The sequence below is a fragment of the Chionomys nivalis genome, chromosome 8, assembly GCF_950005125.1.
Source record: "Chionomys nivalis chromosome 8, mChiNiv1.1, whole genome shotgun sequence".
In the NCBI taxonomy this organism is placed as follows: Eukaryota; Metazoa; Chordata; class Mammalia; order Rodentia; family Cricetidae; genus Chionomys; species Chionomys nivalis.
Window position 1 is genome coordinate 93,964,835 of NC_080093.1, and position 17,279 is coordinate 93,982,113.

The window sequence follows — 17,279 nt, forward strand, 5'->3', positions numbered from 1 at the left end:
GGCATCGAAGTTATTTTAGCCAGAAGTTAAAATAATTTCTGTGAGTTTAGGATTTTCCTGTAAGAGGAAAGAAACTCCTGATCAAAGAGAAGTCTGTTAGTGTGAAAATATAACAAGGGCCTATTCTTTCCATCTTGTTGCATGAAAATCTAACTCCCAAAGTGCTTGCTTGCATGTAATAAAATAGTACTTTCTTGCAAATTTTATGTTTTATTTAATCAAGTGGGATCACATGAACTGAAAACATTGTACAAAAAGTGTAAGAGTACAACTGAAGTGTGTGTCATAAACATAGTGTTGGTTTAATTTCCTCCTTTCACCAACACACAATCATATTATAAAAAGGAATTGTAATAAAAACAGATGTATAAACTTATCTTTGAACTAATAAATAAGTAATGAGCCATTTTTCTCTGTTTAAAGACCTTTATAGAATAAATAAAATAATAATATGGGCTATATAATAAAATGACTTGAGAGATAGGAATTTCCAAATTAGAAAATGGGCTTTAACTATGGAAATCAATTACTTAGAAAGCAAAAATAGTATGAGAGCATGACTCAGACACATTATTCTTGGGTGTATACTTAAATCATTATATACATATATATATGTATATATATACATACATATATATATTCTGTAACAGAGACACACACACATCTATGTTCCCTACAGCTATGTTAAGAAGAACTAAGAAATGAAATGACTCTGGAGGTCTATTGATAGAATAATTGATAATAAAAATATGTTAGGTATATACAATAAGATTTTACTCAGGGATATAAAGGAATTAAAATATAAGTCTTGACTCCTGGAAGAGATGAATGGCAGTATCCTCTACATGTGTTTAATAACCCAGAAGCCAAGGGTTATTAAACAATTAATTGTAGTTTCAGCTAAGGGCTACATCGCTATGAATTGTTGGCCAGAAAGAACACTGAGGCCCACAAATCAATATAAGCTATTGATCTTGCTTTCCCATCAGAACCTGATGATAAGACAGTCCTAATGAAGGCATTACACACTTTGCTCACAGAACTTAAGAAAAAAATGAAGCTAGTTTACTTCCTACAAGTTTGCTGCCATAAGTTGCAAAAGGAATTTTTGGTGGGGGTGTCATTTTCTTCGGTAGTGTAACCACTAATAAGTGTCTTTGCTTCACTAAATAACATCTGAAACATGCTCAGGCAAGAGACTCTAAGATCAGTGGATGGGACAAAAAGAAAACATCAGAGTTGGAGAACCGGATGGGAAGTAGGGTTTCAGAGAGAAATCAAGGTGGGAGAAGAAGAGAGACTACTACTAACTATATGAATGTATGAAACTGTCAAAATAAGAAAGGAATTAAAGGAAGAAACCATGGCTTTAAAGATCTACTTTTTTGTTTTAAATTTTCCTCATCATATGCTTGATCTCACATATTTGTATAAATTCAATACATTTAATGATACACATATTAATAACTAAAATATTAATTTTTAATTTTGTGCATTTCATTACAACACTGTCTCTAAAGAAAACTAAGAATGTTCCTTATATTCCAGTAAAAAAGCAAAATAATGAATAAAAGAAGTAAACACTGGTATAAAACACAAGTTTTCACTGAAAACGGTAATTTGCAAAATCTTTATATGTTGAAAGGTGGAACTTTCATTACTTTTCTAAATATTTAATGCTTTAGTTTTCTTCCCACAAATTTGTAGATTTCTCAGTATTTAAATATGTGATGTACTCATCAGTTTTCTGTACCCTATCACCTTCTATGTGACATGAGGGAATTTGGAAGAATGAGATTTATCCCACTTATATAGTTCATTCCTCCCACCTAAAACATTTTAGGTGGAATATTAAAGACTACTTATATGCTTTCAGGCTACTCCAGAAGTTGCCTGAAGAAAGTCCATGTTCGCATAAAAGGCATTTTATGACTCTTTCTGTAAGACCCTTTTCTGTTTGGGAGAATAAATTTACTCATGAGTACTCTAAATGCATTTTAAGATGTTACTACCCACCTATCCACAAGGAGGTGTAGGGGTGATTGGATAAATGCCTCATAGTTCTATGACCCCCTATGGCAATTAGGAGTTCTCTTTCTGATACTTCAAAATGCTTTCAGGAAAAGAAACCTGTAAAGATCAATGCTCCCTCTTATACAATTTTTATTGGAATAAGTAGAAAATACACATTGATGCTAAAATGTCTGCTATAGTTTGCTTTGGTAGCATATCTTTAAGTTCATGATCTATTTTTAGACTGAACACCTTTCCAGGTAAATATTATATTTACCTTTCTTTCCTTCTGTATAGAAATGTATGTCACTAAGTTGATAATCAAAGGAGAAGAGAATCAATGCAGTAAATGGAGACATTAGTGAGAAAATTTTTATGCTCATGTAGTACAAGCCAAGATGCTACATATGCTCTCAATCCATAGAGTCCTTGGAGGATGAGGACAGACAAGGAGACTAGAGAGACAAAGAGGTAAAGGCCAGGCTCCATTTTCTTCATTTGTTTCTAAGAGCTCTGAATTCATAGAAATAATAATAGCAGAAAATATATAGGTATATTCATCATGTTACTTGCTCAGTTTAATAGTATAGATTTCAAGCTCTTCACATTACCTCCTAATTAACTTTTGATGAAAAGTAAGTTTATTGAAGTTTCAAAATGATGCAGACAATGACCATTGTAAATAGTACTAGTCTTTAGGATGTTGAAATGGATCAGTGGATAAAGGCACTTGCATTTTTATAATGCATATTTATTATCACTCATTACGTATTACTTATGTGTAATGCATATTTTGTATTTACATAAGACCATGTGACAGATAGTAGAGATGTTAGTAGATGGTACCCTGCAATATGATGGTAAGTGTCTTTTGACATTTTGAATACAAAGATGAGGCTGCTTAGTTGAGACTGCCTTTCATGATCTGAATTCTCAAGGAAGTCAGAGGCACACATTGGCACAGTTTCATGAGTTCTAATGACATTAATTTTAAAACTGAATTAATGTTATGGTTAAAAAAAAACTTTAACACCCAAAGTAAAGTTTAACATTCAAATATCACATTTAACATGATGTCCTCCATGAAATCTTGTATGATTCCTTTTACCATCTAGACTAGTTGCTTCTACATGTGAAGCCAAATATATTGCTTAAATCTTCTCAGCCCTTAGCTAACATTACATTAAATTTGGTCAATATTCTTACATCAATGTACAATCAATCACATAACCCATCTGTCATTGTTTATTGTCAGGGAAAAAATACCTACCATTTTGTATTACAGAAAGTACACAAATAACTCAGTTGGAAGGAATGAAAAGTAGGTATAAGAATGCAAGAAAGAAGAAAAAACAAAATGGAGAAGAAAACATAAATAAGGACTCATAGGAGAATATAAGATACATTTATATTTTTTATATGTGTTTATTCCATGTTCAGACTGATTTTATCTTGGGAATATAGACTCTTCATAGAAGATTACTATATTAGAAAAATCAGAAATATAGACACTTATAGAATAAACAACTTTAACAGGAAACTCTCAACTTTTCCTCTCACACAATTCTTTAAGGATCTTTACTGAGTACTAGAATTCAGAACAAAAATTTGTATAACCCATCTGCGGATCTCCTTGGTCTTTACACCATAGACAATGGGGTTTAGGGCAGGGGGCAGAAGCAGATAGATGGTAGACAATAAGATGTGGACATATGGTGATACATGACCAAAACGGTGACTAAAAAAGGAAAAAAAGGCAAGGATATAAAACTCCAGGAAGACAACAATATGAGCTGTACAAGTGTTGAATGCTTTGCTTCTTGCCTCTTTCTGAGGAAGACGAAAAACAGCTTGGAAAATCAAAATGTAGGAGATGAAAACAAATATCATGTCAAAACCTAGAATTGCAAAAGCTACAAAGAGCCCATATGATTTATTAATATGGACATCTTCTGCTGCCAGCTTCACTACAGCCATGTGCTCACAGTAAGAATGAACAATTACAACAGAGCGGAACCGTTGCAGTTGCTTAAGGAGAACAGGTAAAATCCCAACAAGTATGGTTGCCCGAACTGCAACCATTAGAACCACTCTTAGTAGAAATAATGGTGTAAGGATAGATGTGTGCCTCAGAGGATCACAGATGGCAACATATCGGTCAAAGGCCATGGCCAGCAGGATGCCAGATTCCATTCCTTGCAAAGCATGGATGAAGAAGAGTTGGGTGAGGCAAGCATCAAAAGCCATGGAGCATGAACTAAACCAGAAGATGGCCAACATCTTTGGAGCAATGGCTAAGCAGAGACCAAGGTCAGTAGCTGCCAGTACTGCCAGGAAAATATACATGGGCTGGTGTAGACTACGTTCTGTGGGGATAATGATTAGCAGGAAGAGGTTTCCCAGCAAGGCCACAAGGCATACAGCAAAGAAGGGAAATCCAATCCAAAACTGCACATGTTCCAGTCCAGGAATGCCAATCAGAATCACTGTCCTTGGGTTCAGATATGACAAGTTGTTGTATCCCATGAGGCTGATGGATGCTTTGCTCACCACTGATCTTGACACCTAATAGGACAAAACTGATGAATGTGAAAGAGGAGGAGTACACTCACACTTCTTCTCACAATCTCATAAATGTGGCCTTTAAATCTTAAGGCATTGACTTATTTTATAAGACTTTTGTTCTTCTGTATTCTTTTCTAATTCCAGTGCTGATTTTAGACAGTGAATATGATCTAATGTTTATCTTCTAGATACTGTATAAATAAATATTAATTGTCTAATTGTTTTGATTCTGTGAGCTTCTGAAGTCATCCCAGCTGGTCTCAAAGAATGCAAATGTGACTCTTCATATTCATCTCCAAGCTCCATATAGATTTCAGACATTAAGGGTCACTGTGTCAAAGTCATATTATAAATTATCTGTCTTGTGATCTGATGATGATGTAAGTATTCACCAATCTTAGAGGACAGCAGGAGTTTAAAATACAGAGAAAAGGTCAATGAAGCCAAACAGAACCATAAGCTAAGAAAGGAATCTGTAGGCAGAGGCTTCTCATCTGTTTCCCAACCATCCAGACCCAAAATAATCACACAGAAACTATATTATTTGCAATACTGCTTTAGCGATAGCTAAAGTGTATTTCTAGATAGCTCTTATGTCCAAATTAACACATTTCTATTCATCTGCGTACCTCCATGTGATTGTGGCTTGCTGGTAAGGTTCTGTCCAGCATCCGGTGTCTGTCTCTTGTGGCAGCTACATAGCTTCTTCTTGACTCTACCTTCTTTCTCCCAGCATTAAGTTTAGTTTTCCTGCCTAGCTCTATTCTGCCCTGTTGCAGGCCAACACAGTTTCTTTATTTGTTAACCAATGAAAACAGCACATATACAGAATGAATTCCCACACCAAAGGAGAATGCCAAATCGAGAATACTGTGCAGCCTCTGCTGACACATGTTCAAGCACACTTACTATGCTAATGAACCTCATACGCAACAAAGCAGTGGCACTCTAAATTTTGCTGTGGAGTTCCATGTAATTTATTTTATTTTACTCATTTAATTGCTACCAGTTGACAGTTAAAATAATTTCTAACACCATTGAGCTTCTCTTCCTCATAAATTGTTTAAATTTCTCTTTTTGATAACTAATTCTCTTTTTCAAAATATTAAAACCCACCAAATCTAGTCTCTTCTCTTTTAAATTTTTTCACCAACCACATTAAGAACATAAAATTATATGATTTTCATTCTAATTTCTCTATGATTAATCATAGATAAATAGAAACATTAAATAAGGAGAATAATTCTAAATAAAATTTTGAAGTACTTTTATTGGAAGGAAATGAGGATCTACTGTGTTGAAACTGTATGAAAATAATATATTGTTCATAGTAGTAAGCACATTAAAACAAATGCAAGCATAAACTTAAATTCTTCAGTGTCACAGAATATAAAATATTTCAGCAGTTGAAATGAAAATGAATAAATATTTCTATATGAGTTTCTCTAGCAACAGAAACCATGAGACAATACCAAGAAAATAAAGGGATTTTATTAAAATATTGGGAAATTTTGTATAATAAAATCATTCAAATACCGTTTTGAAGTGAGATTGGCAGTAGAAGTGGAAAATTGCTTAAAGGTTATTACAAACAACACTATAAATGTTTTATGAATAGGGTACAAGTTGTTGAGGCAAAATGCATAAAGAAATTTCATATGCGATCATTATTTTAAAACTGATTGATGATCTAAGAACACAAGGCAAAATTAGCTCTGGCCTCCCTATAATCAATAATAATGCAGATATCATAACTGATTTCTTCTAAATAGTATAATATATAAAATTGTGGTGCATAAACATATAATATTTTCAATAGGTGTTTATAATTTTATGTATCAGAAAAAGCACATATTTTGAGCAATATATACTTCACAGATAATCTGAATTTCAGGAATGAGATGTGACCTATGATTACTCAGAAACCAAGATTAGATAGAGAGCTAAGGAAAGTAGGAGGCTCCATTATTTGACTCCCTCTTCACATACTGCCAGCTGTTCTGCTCAAACTATTTGTGGAGACAAAGGGGGGGCACAGATAGTCTCTTTAATAACTAATATTGGGAAGATTTGATTGAAAAGATATCTTAATAATCTTATTCTCACCTTACCGTGGTACTAGTTAATAGCATATCTATTATGTCTTCCTCACATTCAATTGAAACAATTACAAAAAATTTATCTTCTACCTCTTTCACCACTAAATGTTTTTCCTATCTATATGTGAGTCTAATCCACAACACATACTGTTAAGAAAACAAAAGTTCTGGGTTCAGGAAAGAAAACTGGTTCCTGGTACAGGAATATCCATTATCAACACACTCATGATGGAGTCATCTGATGCTCATTTTTAGTGATTTACTCCCTTTTAAAATTGGCTACAACCAGAAATTAGGTATATGGAGGTCTTAATACATGAAGAAGACACTCACCCAGACAGAAAATCAGGCAGATGGAGCAGATCTTCTCTGATGCAGTTAAAATTGGAAAGGAATTAATATCTTACCACCTTGCATCATCTGCTTCCAGCCTCTTCTTGGCTTTTCTTAGAACTCAGCTGTTCCCAGGCCCATATTTTAACCTGGTCCCTGGGGGAAGGCTACTACATTTCTGATATCTATCTCTAGTTTGTTTGGAAAAACTGTCATTACTTGAAGTTGTACATCCCTTACACAAGTATTCACCTCATAGAAAGCTGTTTCTAAGCAACTAGAGTTTTATAAGAGGAAATTGTGGGTCACTGCTGTAACCTGATAGACCTGAGACAATTTAGAATCTGGAAAACAACAAACAGAAGACATAGGAAACATGTAGAATAGGAAAACAAAGAATTTATTTTTAAGATAGGCAAACATAAAGATATTTATTACAGGTTCTTGCTTCCATTTTTCTCTAAATAAGCAAATAAATGTCCTTGAGTTAATATAAAAGATAAATTATATTAAACCCTGTGTACTTTGCCAAATAATTTTGTCAAGACATATTCCAAACTATAGCATACCATATGTGTATCATTCATAGAATTCAAAGTGTCAATAATTAAAATATCGAGAAAGAGAAAAGTTTAAAAACAACCAGAAATTGATTGGTAGATTAATCTTGGGTTTGACCACTTTGTGTCCCTGCCCCCAAAATAACAGTAATTTATTTATGTGAGTACATCAGTGGAGCGCCCAGGACCTAATCTCTGCACCCTGGTCTCTGTTTGCCTAGAATACATACATACATACATACATGATTACATAAAGTTACTGTTGTTTTTGACTAACCTTCTTGCCTATGGCCAGTTTTAAAGCAAAATGAAAGAAATTACTAGTTACGTTATAAAATACAGTGTCACTAGAGTTGGTAGTCATGTACCCCTGGAAACTACTACTGTATTACTAAATTTCTCTCAAAGTATTATAGTATTTGCGGTTTCAAGAATAAAGGGGAGTACGCTTTGTCTCAGCACTAAAACGTTGCATACTTCCACCGCTTCTGAACTCCACTTGAGAATGTGCCCTCGACTCCCGTTGCCTGTTTCCGTGTCATTCTCCACCCCATGTTATAGCTGAGGAACAATGCTACTGGTAAATAGAAACAGTTTTGTGTCTTCTCTCCTTTCTACATCCTTGCCTACTGCCTTACTATACCAAGTTTGCAAACCCACTTTGTAGTGGAAATGGTGGAAATCAAATGCCTTTTAATTGCTTTCAGTGGTGGGGAGAATTTCTGATATTCTCTACTAACAGTGAAGTAAGCCAAAGGTTTTGTCACAGAATCTTTCTTGAATTGTTCAAATTCTTTCAGATTCAATATACAATCTTTTTAATGTACTAATGTTGCATTTTCTGAAACTATTCTGCAATTCAAAGTCTTTTTAAATAAATCAATTAATAGAATTACCCAGGGAAGATGATAAATTAGACTATATAAAAGTTGGTTTTCTTTTTTCTTTTTTATTCTTCTTTCATGCAATATTTCACTATTGCAGTCTCCCCTGCCTTTATCCCTCCCAATCCTACCCCCACTTTCTCACTCCCCCAAACACACTTTGTTTCTCTTCAGAAAAGAGAAGGCCTCCCAGTGCTATCAACCAAACATGGCATAATGAGATGAAATGAGACTGGTCACATACAGACCCTCATATCAAGGCTGGACAAAGCAGCCTAGTAGGAGGAAAGGGGTCCAAAGAATAGGCAAAGGACTCAGAGGCAACCCTACTTCTACTGTTAGAAGTTCTACAAAACTCCCAAGCTAAACAATCACAGCATGTACGCACAGAACCTACAACAGATCCATGCAGGCTCTGTGGTTGCTGCTTCAGTCTCCGTGACCCCACTTTGAGTCCTTCTTAGTTTCTGTGCTAACTATGTCTGTTCAGAAGTTTTTCCTGTGCCATTGCTTTGAAGGCTATTTCCTTCTTTCTCCCCTATCAGGTTCAGTGTGTCTGGTTCCATGTTGAGGTCTTTGCTTCATGTGGACTTGCGTGTGTGCAGGGTGATAAATATGGATTTGCATTCTTCTACAGTTAGACTAGTACCATTTGTTGAAGACAGTTTCTTTTATCCAGTGTGTATTTCTTTATCACCTCTATCCATAGGTGTGTGGATTTATGTCCACTTCTTCAATTTGATTTCATTGAGGAATATATGTTTTTTATACCAATATACATTTTTTTACTACTCTAGCTCTGTAGTACAACTTTAAATCAGGAGTAGTGATACTTCTGGAAGTTCTTCATTGTTCAAGATTGTTTTAGCTATCCTGTTTTTGCACTGATCAAAGAATAAAAAGACCAAGCCTAAGAATAATAGGGATAGAAGAAGGAGAAGAGTCACAGCTCAAAGGCCCAGAAAATATTTTTAACAAAATTATGGAAGAAAACTTTCCCAACATAAAGAAAGATATTCCTTTGAATATTCAAGAAGCATACAGAACACCAAACAGACTGGATCAAAGAAAAACATCCCCTTGCCATATAATAATCAAAACACAAAATATACAGGTTAAAGAAAGAATATTAAGAGCTGCAAAGGAAAAAGGGCAAATAACTTATAAAGGTAAACCAATCAGACTTCCATATGAAATAGAGTGTTGGCATTTCAAGGGTCCGTAAAGAGTTGTGTTGGAATTTTGATAAGGATCGCATTGAATGTGTAGATTGCTTTTGGTGGGATGATCATTTTTACTATGCTAATTCTACTGATCCATCTTCCGATATCTTCTTCAATTTCTTTCCCCAAAGACGTAAGCTTTGTCCTACAGGTCTTTCACTTGGTTAACTAGGGTTACCGCCAAGATATTTTATACCATGTGTGGCTGTTATGAAGGATGTTGTTTCTCTAATTTCTGTCTTAGTTCACTTGTCTTTGTATGCAGTAGGATTCTATTCTGTTTTGTTTCTTTTAATCTTTAACCAGTCATTGCTGAAAGTGTTTATCAATTGTAGAAGTTCTCTGGTAGAATTTTAGGGTTGCTTGTATATACTATAATATTGACTGCAAATAATATTTTGACTTCTTCCTAATTTTTATCCTCTTAATTACCTTTAATTATCTTATTGCTCTATATAGAAAATCATGTACTATATATGATGGCTATGGAGAAAGTAGACAGCTTTACCATATAAGATTTAGATGTTTTTAATGAGAGAATGACTTATAATTTTTATTCATTAAATTCATTCTTTAATTCATTCTGGTTATTCTCATCCACCATCTTCTATCATCTCCCTCCAATAACCCTCTTCCCTGAAATACCTTTTTTACAATCGTGTGTTTTTATTTTCTTTGTGATGTGCTGGGTTTAGCAAAGGCCATTAGTTTGCCCGTAGGTTCATAATTAACTATTGGAATCTGCTGGACTTACCAGAGAGTACATAGGTAACAGCGATAACTCCTCCTCTCCCAGAATATGTAAGTAGCAAAAAGGGATAGTGCCCATGTATGCCCACCCCCCTGTGATGACTGATGTGTCTTCCCAGTATAGGTAGCCATAACTACTATAAATTCATAAATACAATGGCTATATCATTCCCAAAGATGACATTTTTCAGCCCTTCTCCCTAACTTCTTGCTCTTAAATTTTTATATCCCCTCTTCCTCAACATCCCCTGCATGTTAGTTAGGTTATATACATGTTTTGTTCAGGAATGAGCCTTCAAGAATCACTTATTATGGGATTTGAACATCCGTGTGTCTCTGCATTCAGTGTCTTTCACAGCAAAGAGAAACTTCTCTTATTGAGACTGACACAGAAGCTGTCTATATATATTTAAACATGTAGATGTCAGTTTGAAGCTTCACTAATTTAGATAGACAATTGCAGTGAGTTCCCTCTCCATGCCCATGGTGCTAAGCTTGTGCTTACATCTTCACAGTACTACAGGCGTGTATTTCCACCTTTAGAATAGGAGTCAAGTTCACTTAGAGAAGTTTTAATACTTATATCCACCAGGAAGTGTAATAAGTGTATATAATTGATTTTTGTTGGCACATGTTTATTAAAATATGCTTTATCTTTATGCAACATATAGAATTTAGTTTATAATTTCATTTCTTTATGTCAGTGATTTATTTTTTTCTGGAGAGATATCTCTGTTTCTCTATTTGAGATTTTGTCTATTAATTGCTCATTTGAATTTCAATTTATTTACTTTCAGTTATGTATTTTTTATTTGTGTATGAATGTTTTTCTTTATATATAAATTTGCAACAAGCACATACTTCCTGGCCAAAGAGTTCAGAAAAAGGTGTGAGACTTTTCTGGAACTGAAGTGATATGTGGGTGTAAATCACAATGTGTATGATAGGAATCAAACCGGGGTCTTTTGCAAGAGTAAAAAGTGCTTATAACCACTGAGCAAACTTTCTAATTCCTTAAGTTAAATTATAAACTGATCATTCACACACACACATGAACAATACAATAAATAATAAACATGTTAATTACAAAGCTACATAGTATAGCATAAAGGTTATAATGGAATAAAATGCAAATATTAGCATGTTCTGATGGCAATGATTAAATTACAAGTAAACAAAACCTTTTTTAGAAATCAATAAAAATCTCAATAGGTAATTAATAGCATAATAATCAAAGTGGGTATTGATTCTATTAAATTTTAATTTATTTTTATTATTTTAAATGAATTGGACAAAATGCAAATTATGAATGATACAATGTAATCAACAATTAAAATGAACCATATATGAGATGATATATTAAAATTTTTCCCTTGCACAAACAACAAATAACTAATACTTTCATTCTTAATCAAAAACTACATGTACTGCAGATTAAACCTAATTAAAACAAAGGAAATATGAGATCTGTATTTGATATGAAATATTTCAGAGATGGGGATCTGATATAAATCTTATTCTGAAGACTTTTTATTTCAATCCACTTGTAATTGTGGGAATGAATTCCGTCCTGTTCCATTATGAGGATATGAAAGCCCTACAATGAGCACAGAACAGAAACCTTCCCCATCTCCAGAAAACAACAGCCTTTTCTGCAAGGCAGTATCTATCAGATCACTGCTGACATCCACGATTTAGAAGAAAGATCTGTTCCACCCTCCTACGAATGACCATATTTTTTACACCATACACAATAGGGTTGAGAGCAGGAGGCAGGAGGAGGTAGATGGTAGACAGAAGAATATGGGTTGAAGGAACAACATGACCAAAACGGTGGCTGAAAAAGGAGAAAAAGGCAAGGATATAAAACTCTAGAAAAACAAAAATATGAGCTGTGCAGGTGTTAAAGGCTTTGATCCGTGCCTCTTTCTGTTGAAGATGAAAAATGACCTGGAAAATCAGTGCATAAGATATAAGGATAAAAGTCATATCAAATCCCAGAATGCTAAAGCCCACAAAGAGACCACGTATTTTATTGACTTGTACATCATCTGCTGCAAGCTTCACCACAGCCATGTGTTCACAATAAGAGTGGGCAATTTGAACAGAATGAAAAAGATGCAGTCTTTTTATAAGACTTGGTAACAGACCTACTAGTATTATGGCTCGAGTTACCACCACCACTATCATACGACGCAGAACTGAAGGTGTAAGGACAGATGTGTGTCTCAGAGGGTCACAGATGGCAATATAGCGATCAAAAGCCATTGCCAAAAGAATCCCAGACTCCATGCACTGTAAAGTATGGATGAAGAACAGCTGAGCTAGGCAGGCATCAAAGGCCATAGAATAAGCTCTGAACCAAAAGATGGCCAACATTTTGGGGGCAATTGCTGCACAGAGTCCTATATCTGTAGCTGCCAGCACAGCCAGGAAGATATACATGGGCTGGTGCAAGCTACGCTCGGCTGGGATGATGATCAATAAGATGATATTTCCCAAAAGAGCCACTAGACACACTGCGAAGAATGGAAATCCAATCCAAAACTGCACATGCTCTAGTCCAGGGATTCCAGTCAAAATTACAGTTCTAGGGTTGAGATATGACATGTTGTTGGCTGCCACTGAGCTCATCATTCTGTATCTTGCCACTGATCATGATACCTGAGAAAGAGAGTTTGGGAGGGAAGTGAAAACATTTATGTCTTTAATTAAGCTCACTCTTCGTCAGTCACTAGCATTCAACCATGGCGAATTTTGAGCAGAAATCATGGCCTCCAGGGGTTCTTTGTTCAGAGGCTAATGAAAGGTCTATGATGCTTGTCACAGTAGCAGAAGCACGCACATGAAACCTTCAGTAGTTCCATGAAAGAGGTAAAACTGCTGTGCCTCTTCTGGGCCTTTAGGGTGATTTGCTTGGATGTTTTAACTATCTGTTCTTTCTTTATTTCTAGATGGCAACCTTTAGTCATGAAATTGAAAAAAATTTCTGAGTTGTCTTTTCACCTAATCAGTGATCCCACGGGAGCATTATCTATGAGCCATTCTTCCCCTAGGAAAGATTTATGAGCACTGGGAAAAATTTGGACAGATATTTTTAATCATCTTAGAATCAGTCTTTATTTCATATTTTATTGAAAAATCTGTTGCTTCTCAGTGTAATAATTGTAATTATAAAAGGGACTGGTAAAACACAGTGTTCCTTCAATGAATGAGAATTTGATTCTTCCTTAATAGAATGCTGGAAAGTGAGTAAAATATGTGGTATTAAGAGGATTTTACATTCCAGTTTCAATAAAAAATATATAAAATTAAGTTAGACCATACAGAGAATTAATGAACAAGTTTCTTCTCTGACTCCAAGTCAACTTCACAATGTCACATGTGAAGTCTTTGAGTCACTGTTGGCTATTTCAGTTGTGTTTGGTGACTTGGCTGTGAATGTTTTCCTCTTTAACCCCTGTTGAGGATAGACTACTTGTTGTAGACAAGCGGCAGTTTATGTGAGATTCTTCTAGGACAAAGTATGTAAAATCTGAGCACTGTCTCTTATCAAGACATTCTGGTTTCGAGAAGTTCTTCCAACTAGAGATCATATCAAATTTTCTGCTGTAAAAAGCCTTATTTTTAAGAACCAAAGTTCGGTTCGTCTACCATCAGACTCTTGATATAGGAAACTTAAATTGTCATAAGTATCTTATAGTTTAGATTTTCAAGAATATACGGATGTTATTGGAACTTTCCCAGCTATCCAATGCAAGTCACACATCAACGAAGACTTTAGGTGATTCACTGTGGCAGAGTGGCTGGAGGGGTTGGTGTGGACTTTCATTCTCAATGAACTAGTCTGATGTCCCAGGGGAGGTACTGAAGCCCACGGCTCTGTGCAGGAAAACAGAAAGCACAAGACTCAGCTCAGTTTGTACACCACTCACAAGACCATTGATATTTTTACTCTGCTTTATGATTTTCACTCTAGAGAAGACAAGGCATTGTTTCTTATGTAAAATTTCTGCTGTAGGGGATGGAAACAGTAGCTCAGATCTGCTATGGATGGCTGGGATCCTGTGTTCTTGGTTCCTTGAGGAACAACATGTTCCCTCTTCCCAATTTACATTCATATGTTGGGGTATTTCTGAAGCATGTCAGGTATGTGAGCCCAAGGCATTGGTGTTTAAATTAGAGCTTCAGAAGGCTCCTAGTTGGCTACGGTCTCTTGTCAGAGACACCAAACATGTATCTGGCTGCATTAGGAGTTTTGACTTAAATTTTTACCGTATAATAAGCTATGCAAACTGATTATTTATACCATTGTTTTCAGAGACTAATGAAAATTTATTAGAACACAGTAGTTAATAAAACTGTATGTAAATGTACATGAAATGAAAATATTTTGCTTACTGTAAACTTTTATGGGAAATTTTATGGTAATTTGAGAATTATACTTGTTTGTATCATGTGAGTAAAGAATTAGATATGGGTTCAAAATCAAATAATTTAAAATAAAAACAAAGTTCCTTGAAGATCTTTGAATATAATGCACATTTTTGGGAGAGCAAATTATTTTAAAACTTTTGCATCGCTTTAATCACAGGTTTATTAAACAATCTATTTAGAAATATTTAGAATTTTCTCCAGTCTTTTCACATATAAACACTAACCCCAATATCTTCCATAAAAGATTTGTTTTCATCTGTTCATATCAGGACCCTCTTAAGGGAAGATGTTATGAAATATCAGTGGAGAACTGTTCTGTTTTCTCCATGGATGGCAGTTATGTGGACTCCATCAGTTAAGTCCAGGCTTTGTTTTTACATTATGTGCATTTATGGGGGGACAAAATTAAACTGGGGCACAAATTCTTTCATAAACAGGGGATGACAGAACACTGAGCTCCTGTTTCTTGCTTCTCAGCACCACCACCAGAGAATGGACTGAGTTTTAAACAGCCGTAAGTACCAGTTGAAGCAAGAAACAGGAGGTAGACAAGCTTCTTTTACAGCCAATCGTAGGAGTCAGAAGCATCATGTAAGTCTTCCGGCATTTCTTCCATACTGTTTTCCCAGATACCATGTGCAAACACCAAAATAAAAACCAAACCTGGGTGGGCTGAAGCTTGGACTGGGCTGTGTTAGTGGAGTCAGTGCAAAGTTCCAGCACAGCTAGAAGATGATAGAAGAGCCACTGTACTTTCCACACAGTGTGAGCTACAAAGATCCTTGTCCTTTCAACTCCACAAGGGAGTCGCTCTTCTGAATTCCACCTTTGCTTGTCCAAAGAAAACTAACATCAGGACTAGAACACACATATTGAAAGTTAACTGATATTTTAAAATGAAATGTAGTCTTCTTGGCAAAAGGAACTGTCTTACCATGTATCATATCATAGCTGGGGACTCTGAGAACTGTAACAATAAGGTCAAAGAAGCAAGAGATTTCTTATCTGTCTTTTCCACCCTGTGTTGTCTGTCAAGACCTGTAGCTAAAGTGGATGAGTAAGAACTCCTCACATAAGTTCACCAGTGGTGCCCACCATCAACTCCAACCAACTATTTAATGATTGCCTGTTCTGCCAGGCGATACTTTGTAGTGATTTCCACTGGTATATATGTGCCTGTGTGAATTCATGTTTTATGCACTGGTAATCAAATTCTGTAAATGCCAAGAAAGAATTCAATGACTAGAATAAACTGAATCCCATAATTTTACTTTCGAATACAATTTAAATATGCTTTTTTGTGTGTGTAAGTTTTTCTAAGTTCCCACTATTGAAACATCAGAAAGTTTGTTATTATCCCATTTTTAAGGACATCTGGTTTTTTAATGCATCACTGCTCTTACTATATCTATTTTTCAGTCCTCTTAACCATATATTGCATAATATACAGTAGCCCAAAAGAAAAGATCCCCATGTTATCCAAAATGGAATCTAAAATGGCTTTTAGTTAATTTCCACTTTTACAAGTGCAGGTAGTAGCAAGGGAGCTAATTCTTTAAATAGGTCAAAATCAAATGAAGCATACCAATACCAGCATGTCTTCTTTCCTGTTGGGTTAGTTGGTGAGCTGATTGGCACAGTTTCAGGTTCTCCAAGATGGCCTCTAATTTGTCATGTAGCTGAGGAAGCATGGCTCTTTTGCCTCCTCCTCCTCTCAAGTGCCACGGTAGTCAGTGTCAGCACCCATGCCTGAATCCAAGGCATCTTTCTCCAGTACTCACATAGTCCTGAAATAACTTCATTAGAATTCTTCACACACAGCTCCCTTTTCCTTGATATTGTTTGTTGTCACTAAGTGACTCGTGTGTGTGTCTGTGTGTGTGTGTGTGTGTGTGTACATTTATACAGTTTCATTGGGGATCTCCCCAAATCCCTAGGTAGAAAGCATATATCATTAACCTTTATGCATTTCAATGTCAGTAATTGGCAGACATTTAAAATGCCGAGATTAATAAGTCCCTCGTTTGTTAAATGACACTAATAACACAATAATTACAAAAAGAAAAAGACAGCAGGCAACCTCCTTTCTCTGTCAGCTTCAGGTAATAGCAATCAACACAAAGATGATGAAGCTGCACCATTTGACCAAAGATTTCACAAAGTAACTTCTCAGAATCTTACTCCCCTCAGAATACGGCTCAGTTTCTGACACTCCCTACCCTTGCAAGATCATCACTGATGAGTCTGTGTTCAGTATTTTCAACATTCTGAAACTTACCAAGCTCCACAGTCATCTGTGAAGGCTCAAGATACACACGAAATTAATTCTATTTTTAGAGAAATAAACAAACTGACAATTGCCAATTTTGTTCTACTTTTTTCTCTTCTTTTCCTTGAAGTTTACCTAAACAGAGC

At 35.4% G+C, this 17,279-nt stretch overlaps 2 protein-coding genes across 2 annotated transcripts; both read right to left on the reverse strand.

Moving 5' to 3' along the window:
• Positions 1-3,591: 3,591 nt before the first annotated feature.
• Positions 3,592-4,539, reverse strand: LOC130880524 (olfactory receptor 52A1-like). Its single transcript, XM_057779600.1, has one exon. The coding sequence runs from the start codon at positions 4,537-4,539 to the stop codon at positions 3,592-3,594; it is 948 nt and encodes a 315-aa protein (XP_057635583.1).
• A 7,562-nt stretch (positions 4,540-12,101) lies between these two features.
• On the reverse strand, positions 12,102-13,064 carry LOC130879977 (olfactory receptor 52A1-like). Its single transcript, XM_057778790.1, has one exon. The coding sequence runs from the start codon at positions 13,062-13,064 to the stop codon at positions 12,102-12,104; it is 963 nt and encodes a 320-aa protein (XP_057634773.1).
• Between the last annotated feature and the right edge of the window lie 4,215 nt (positions 13,065-17,279).

Coding starts and splice junctions, on each gene's coding strand:
- LOC130880524 (XM_057779600.1), bottom strand. CDS start 4,539: ATGGGATACAACAACTTGTCATATCTGAACCCAAGGACAGTGATTCTG.
- LOC130879977 (XM_057778790.1), bottom strand. CDS start 13,064: ATGATGAGCTCAGTGGCAGCCAACAACATGTCATATCTCAACCCTAGA.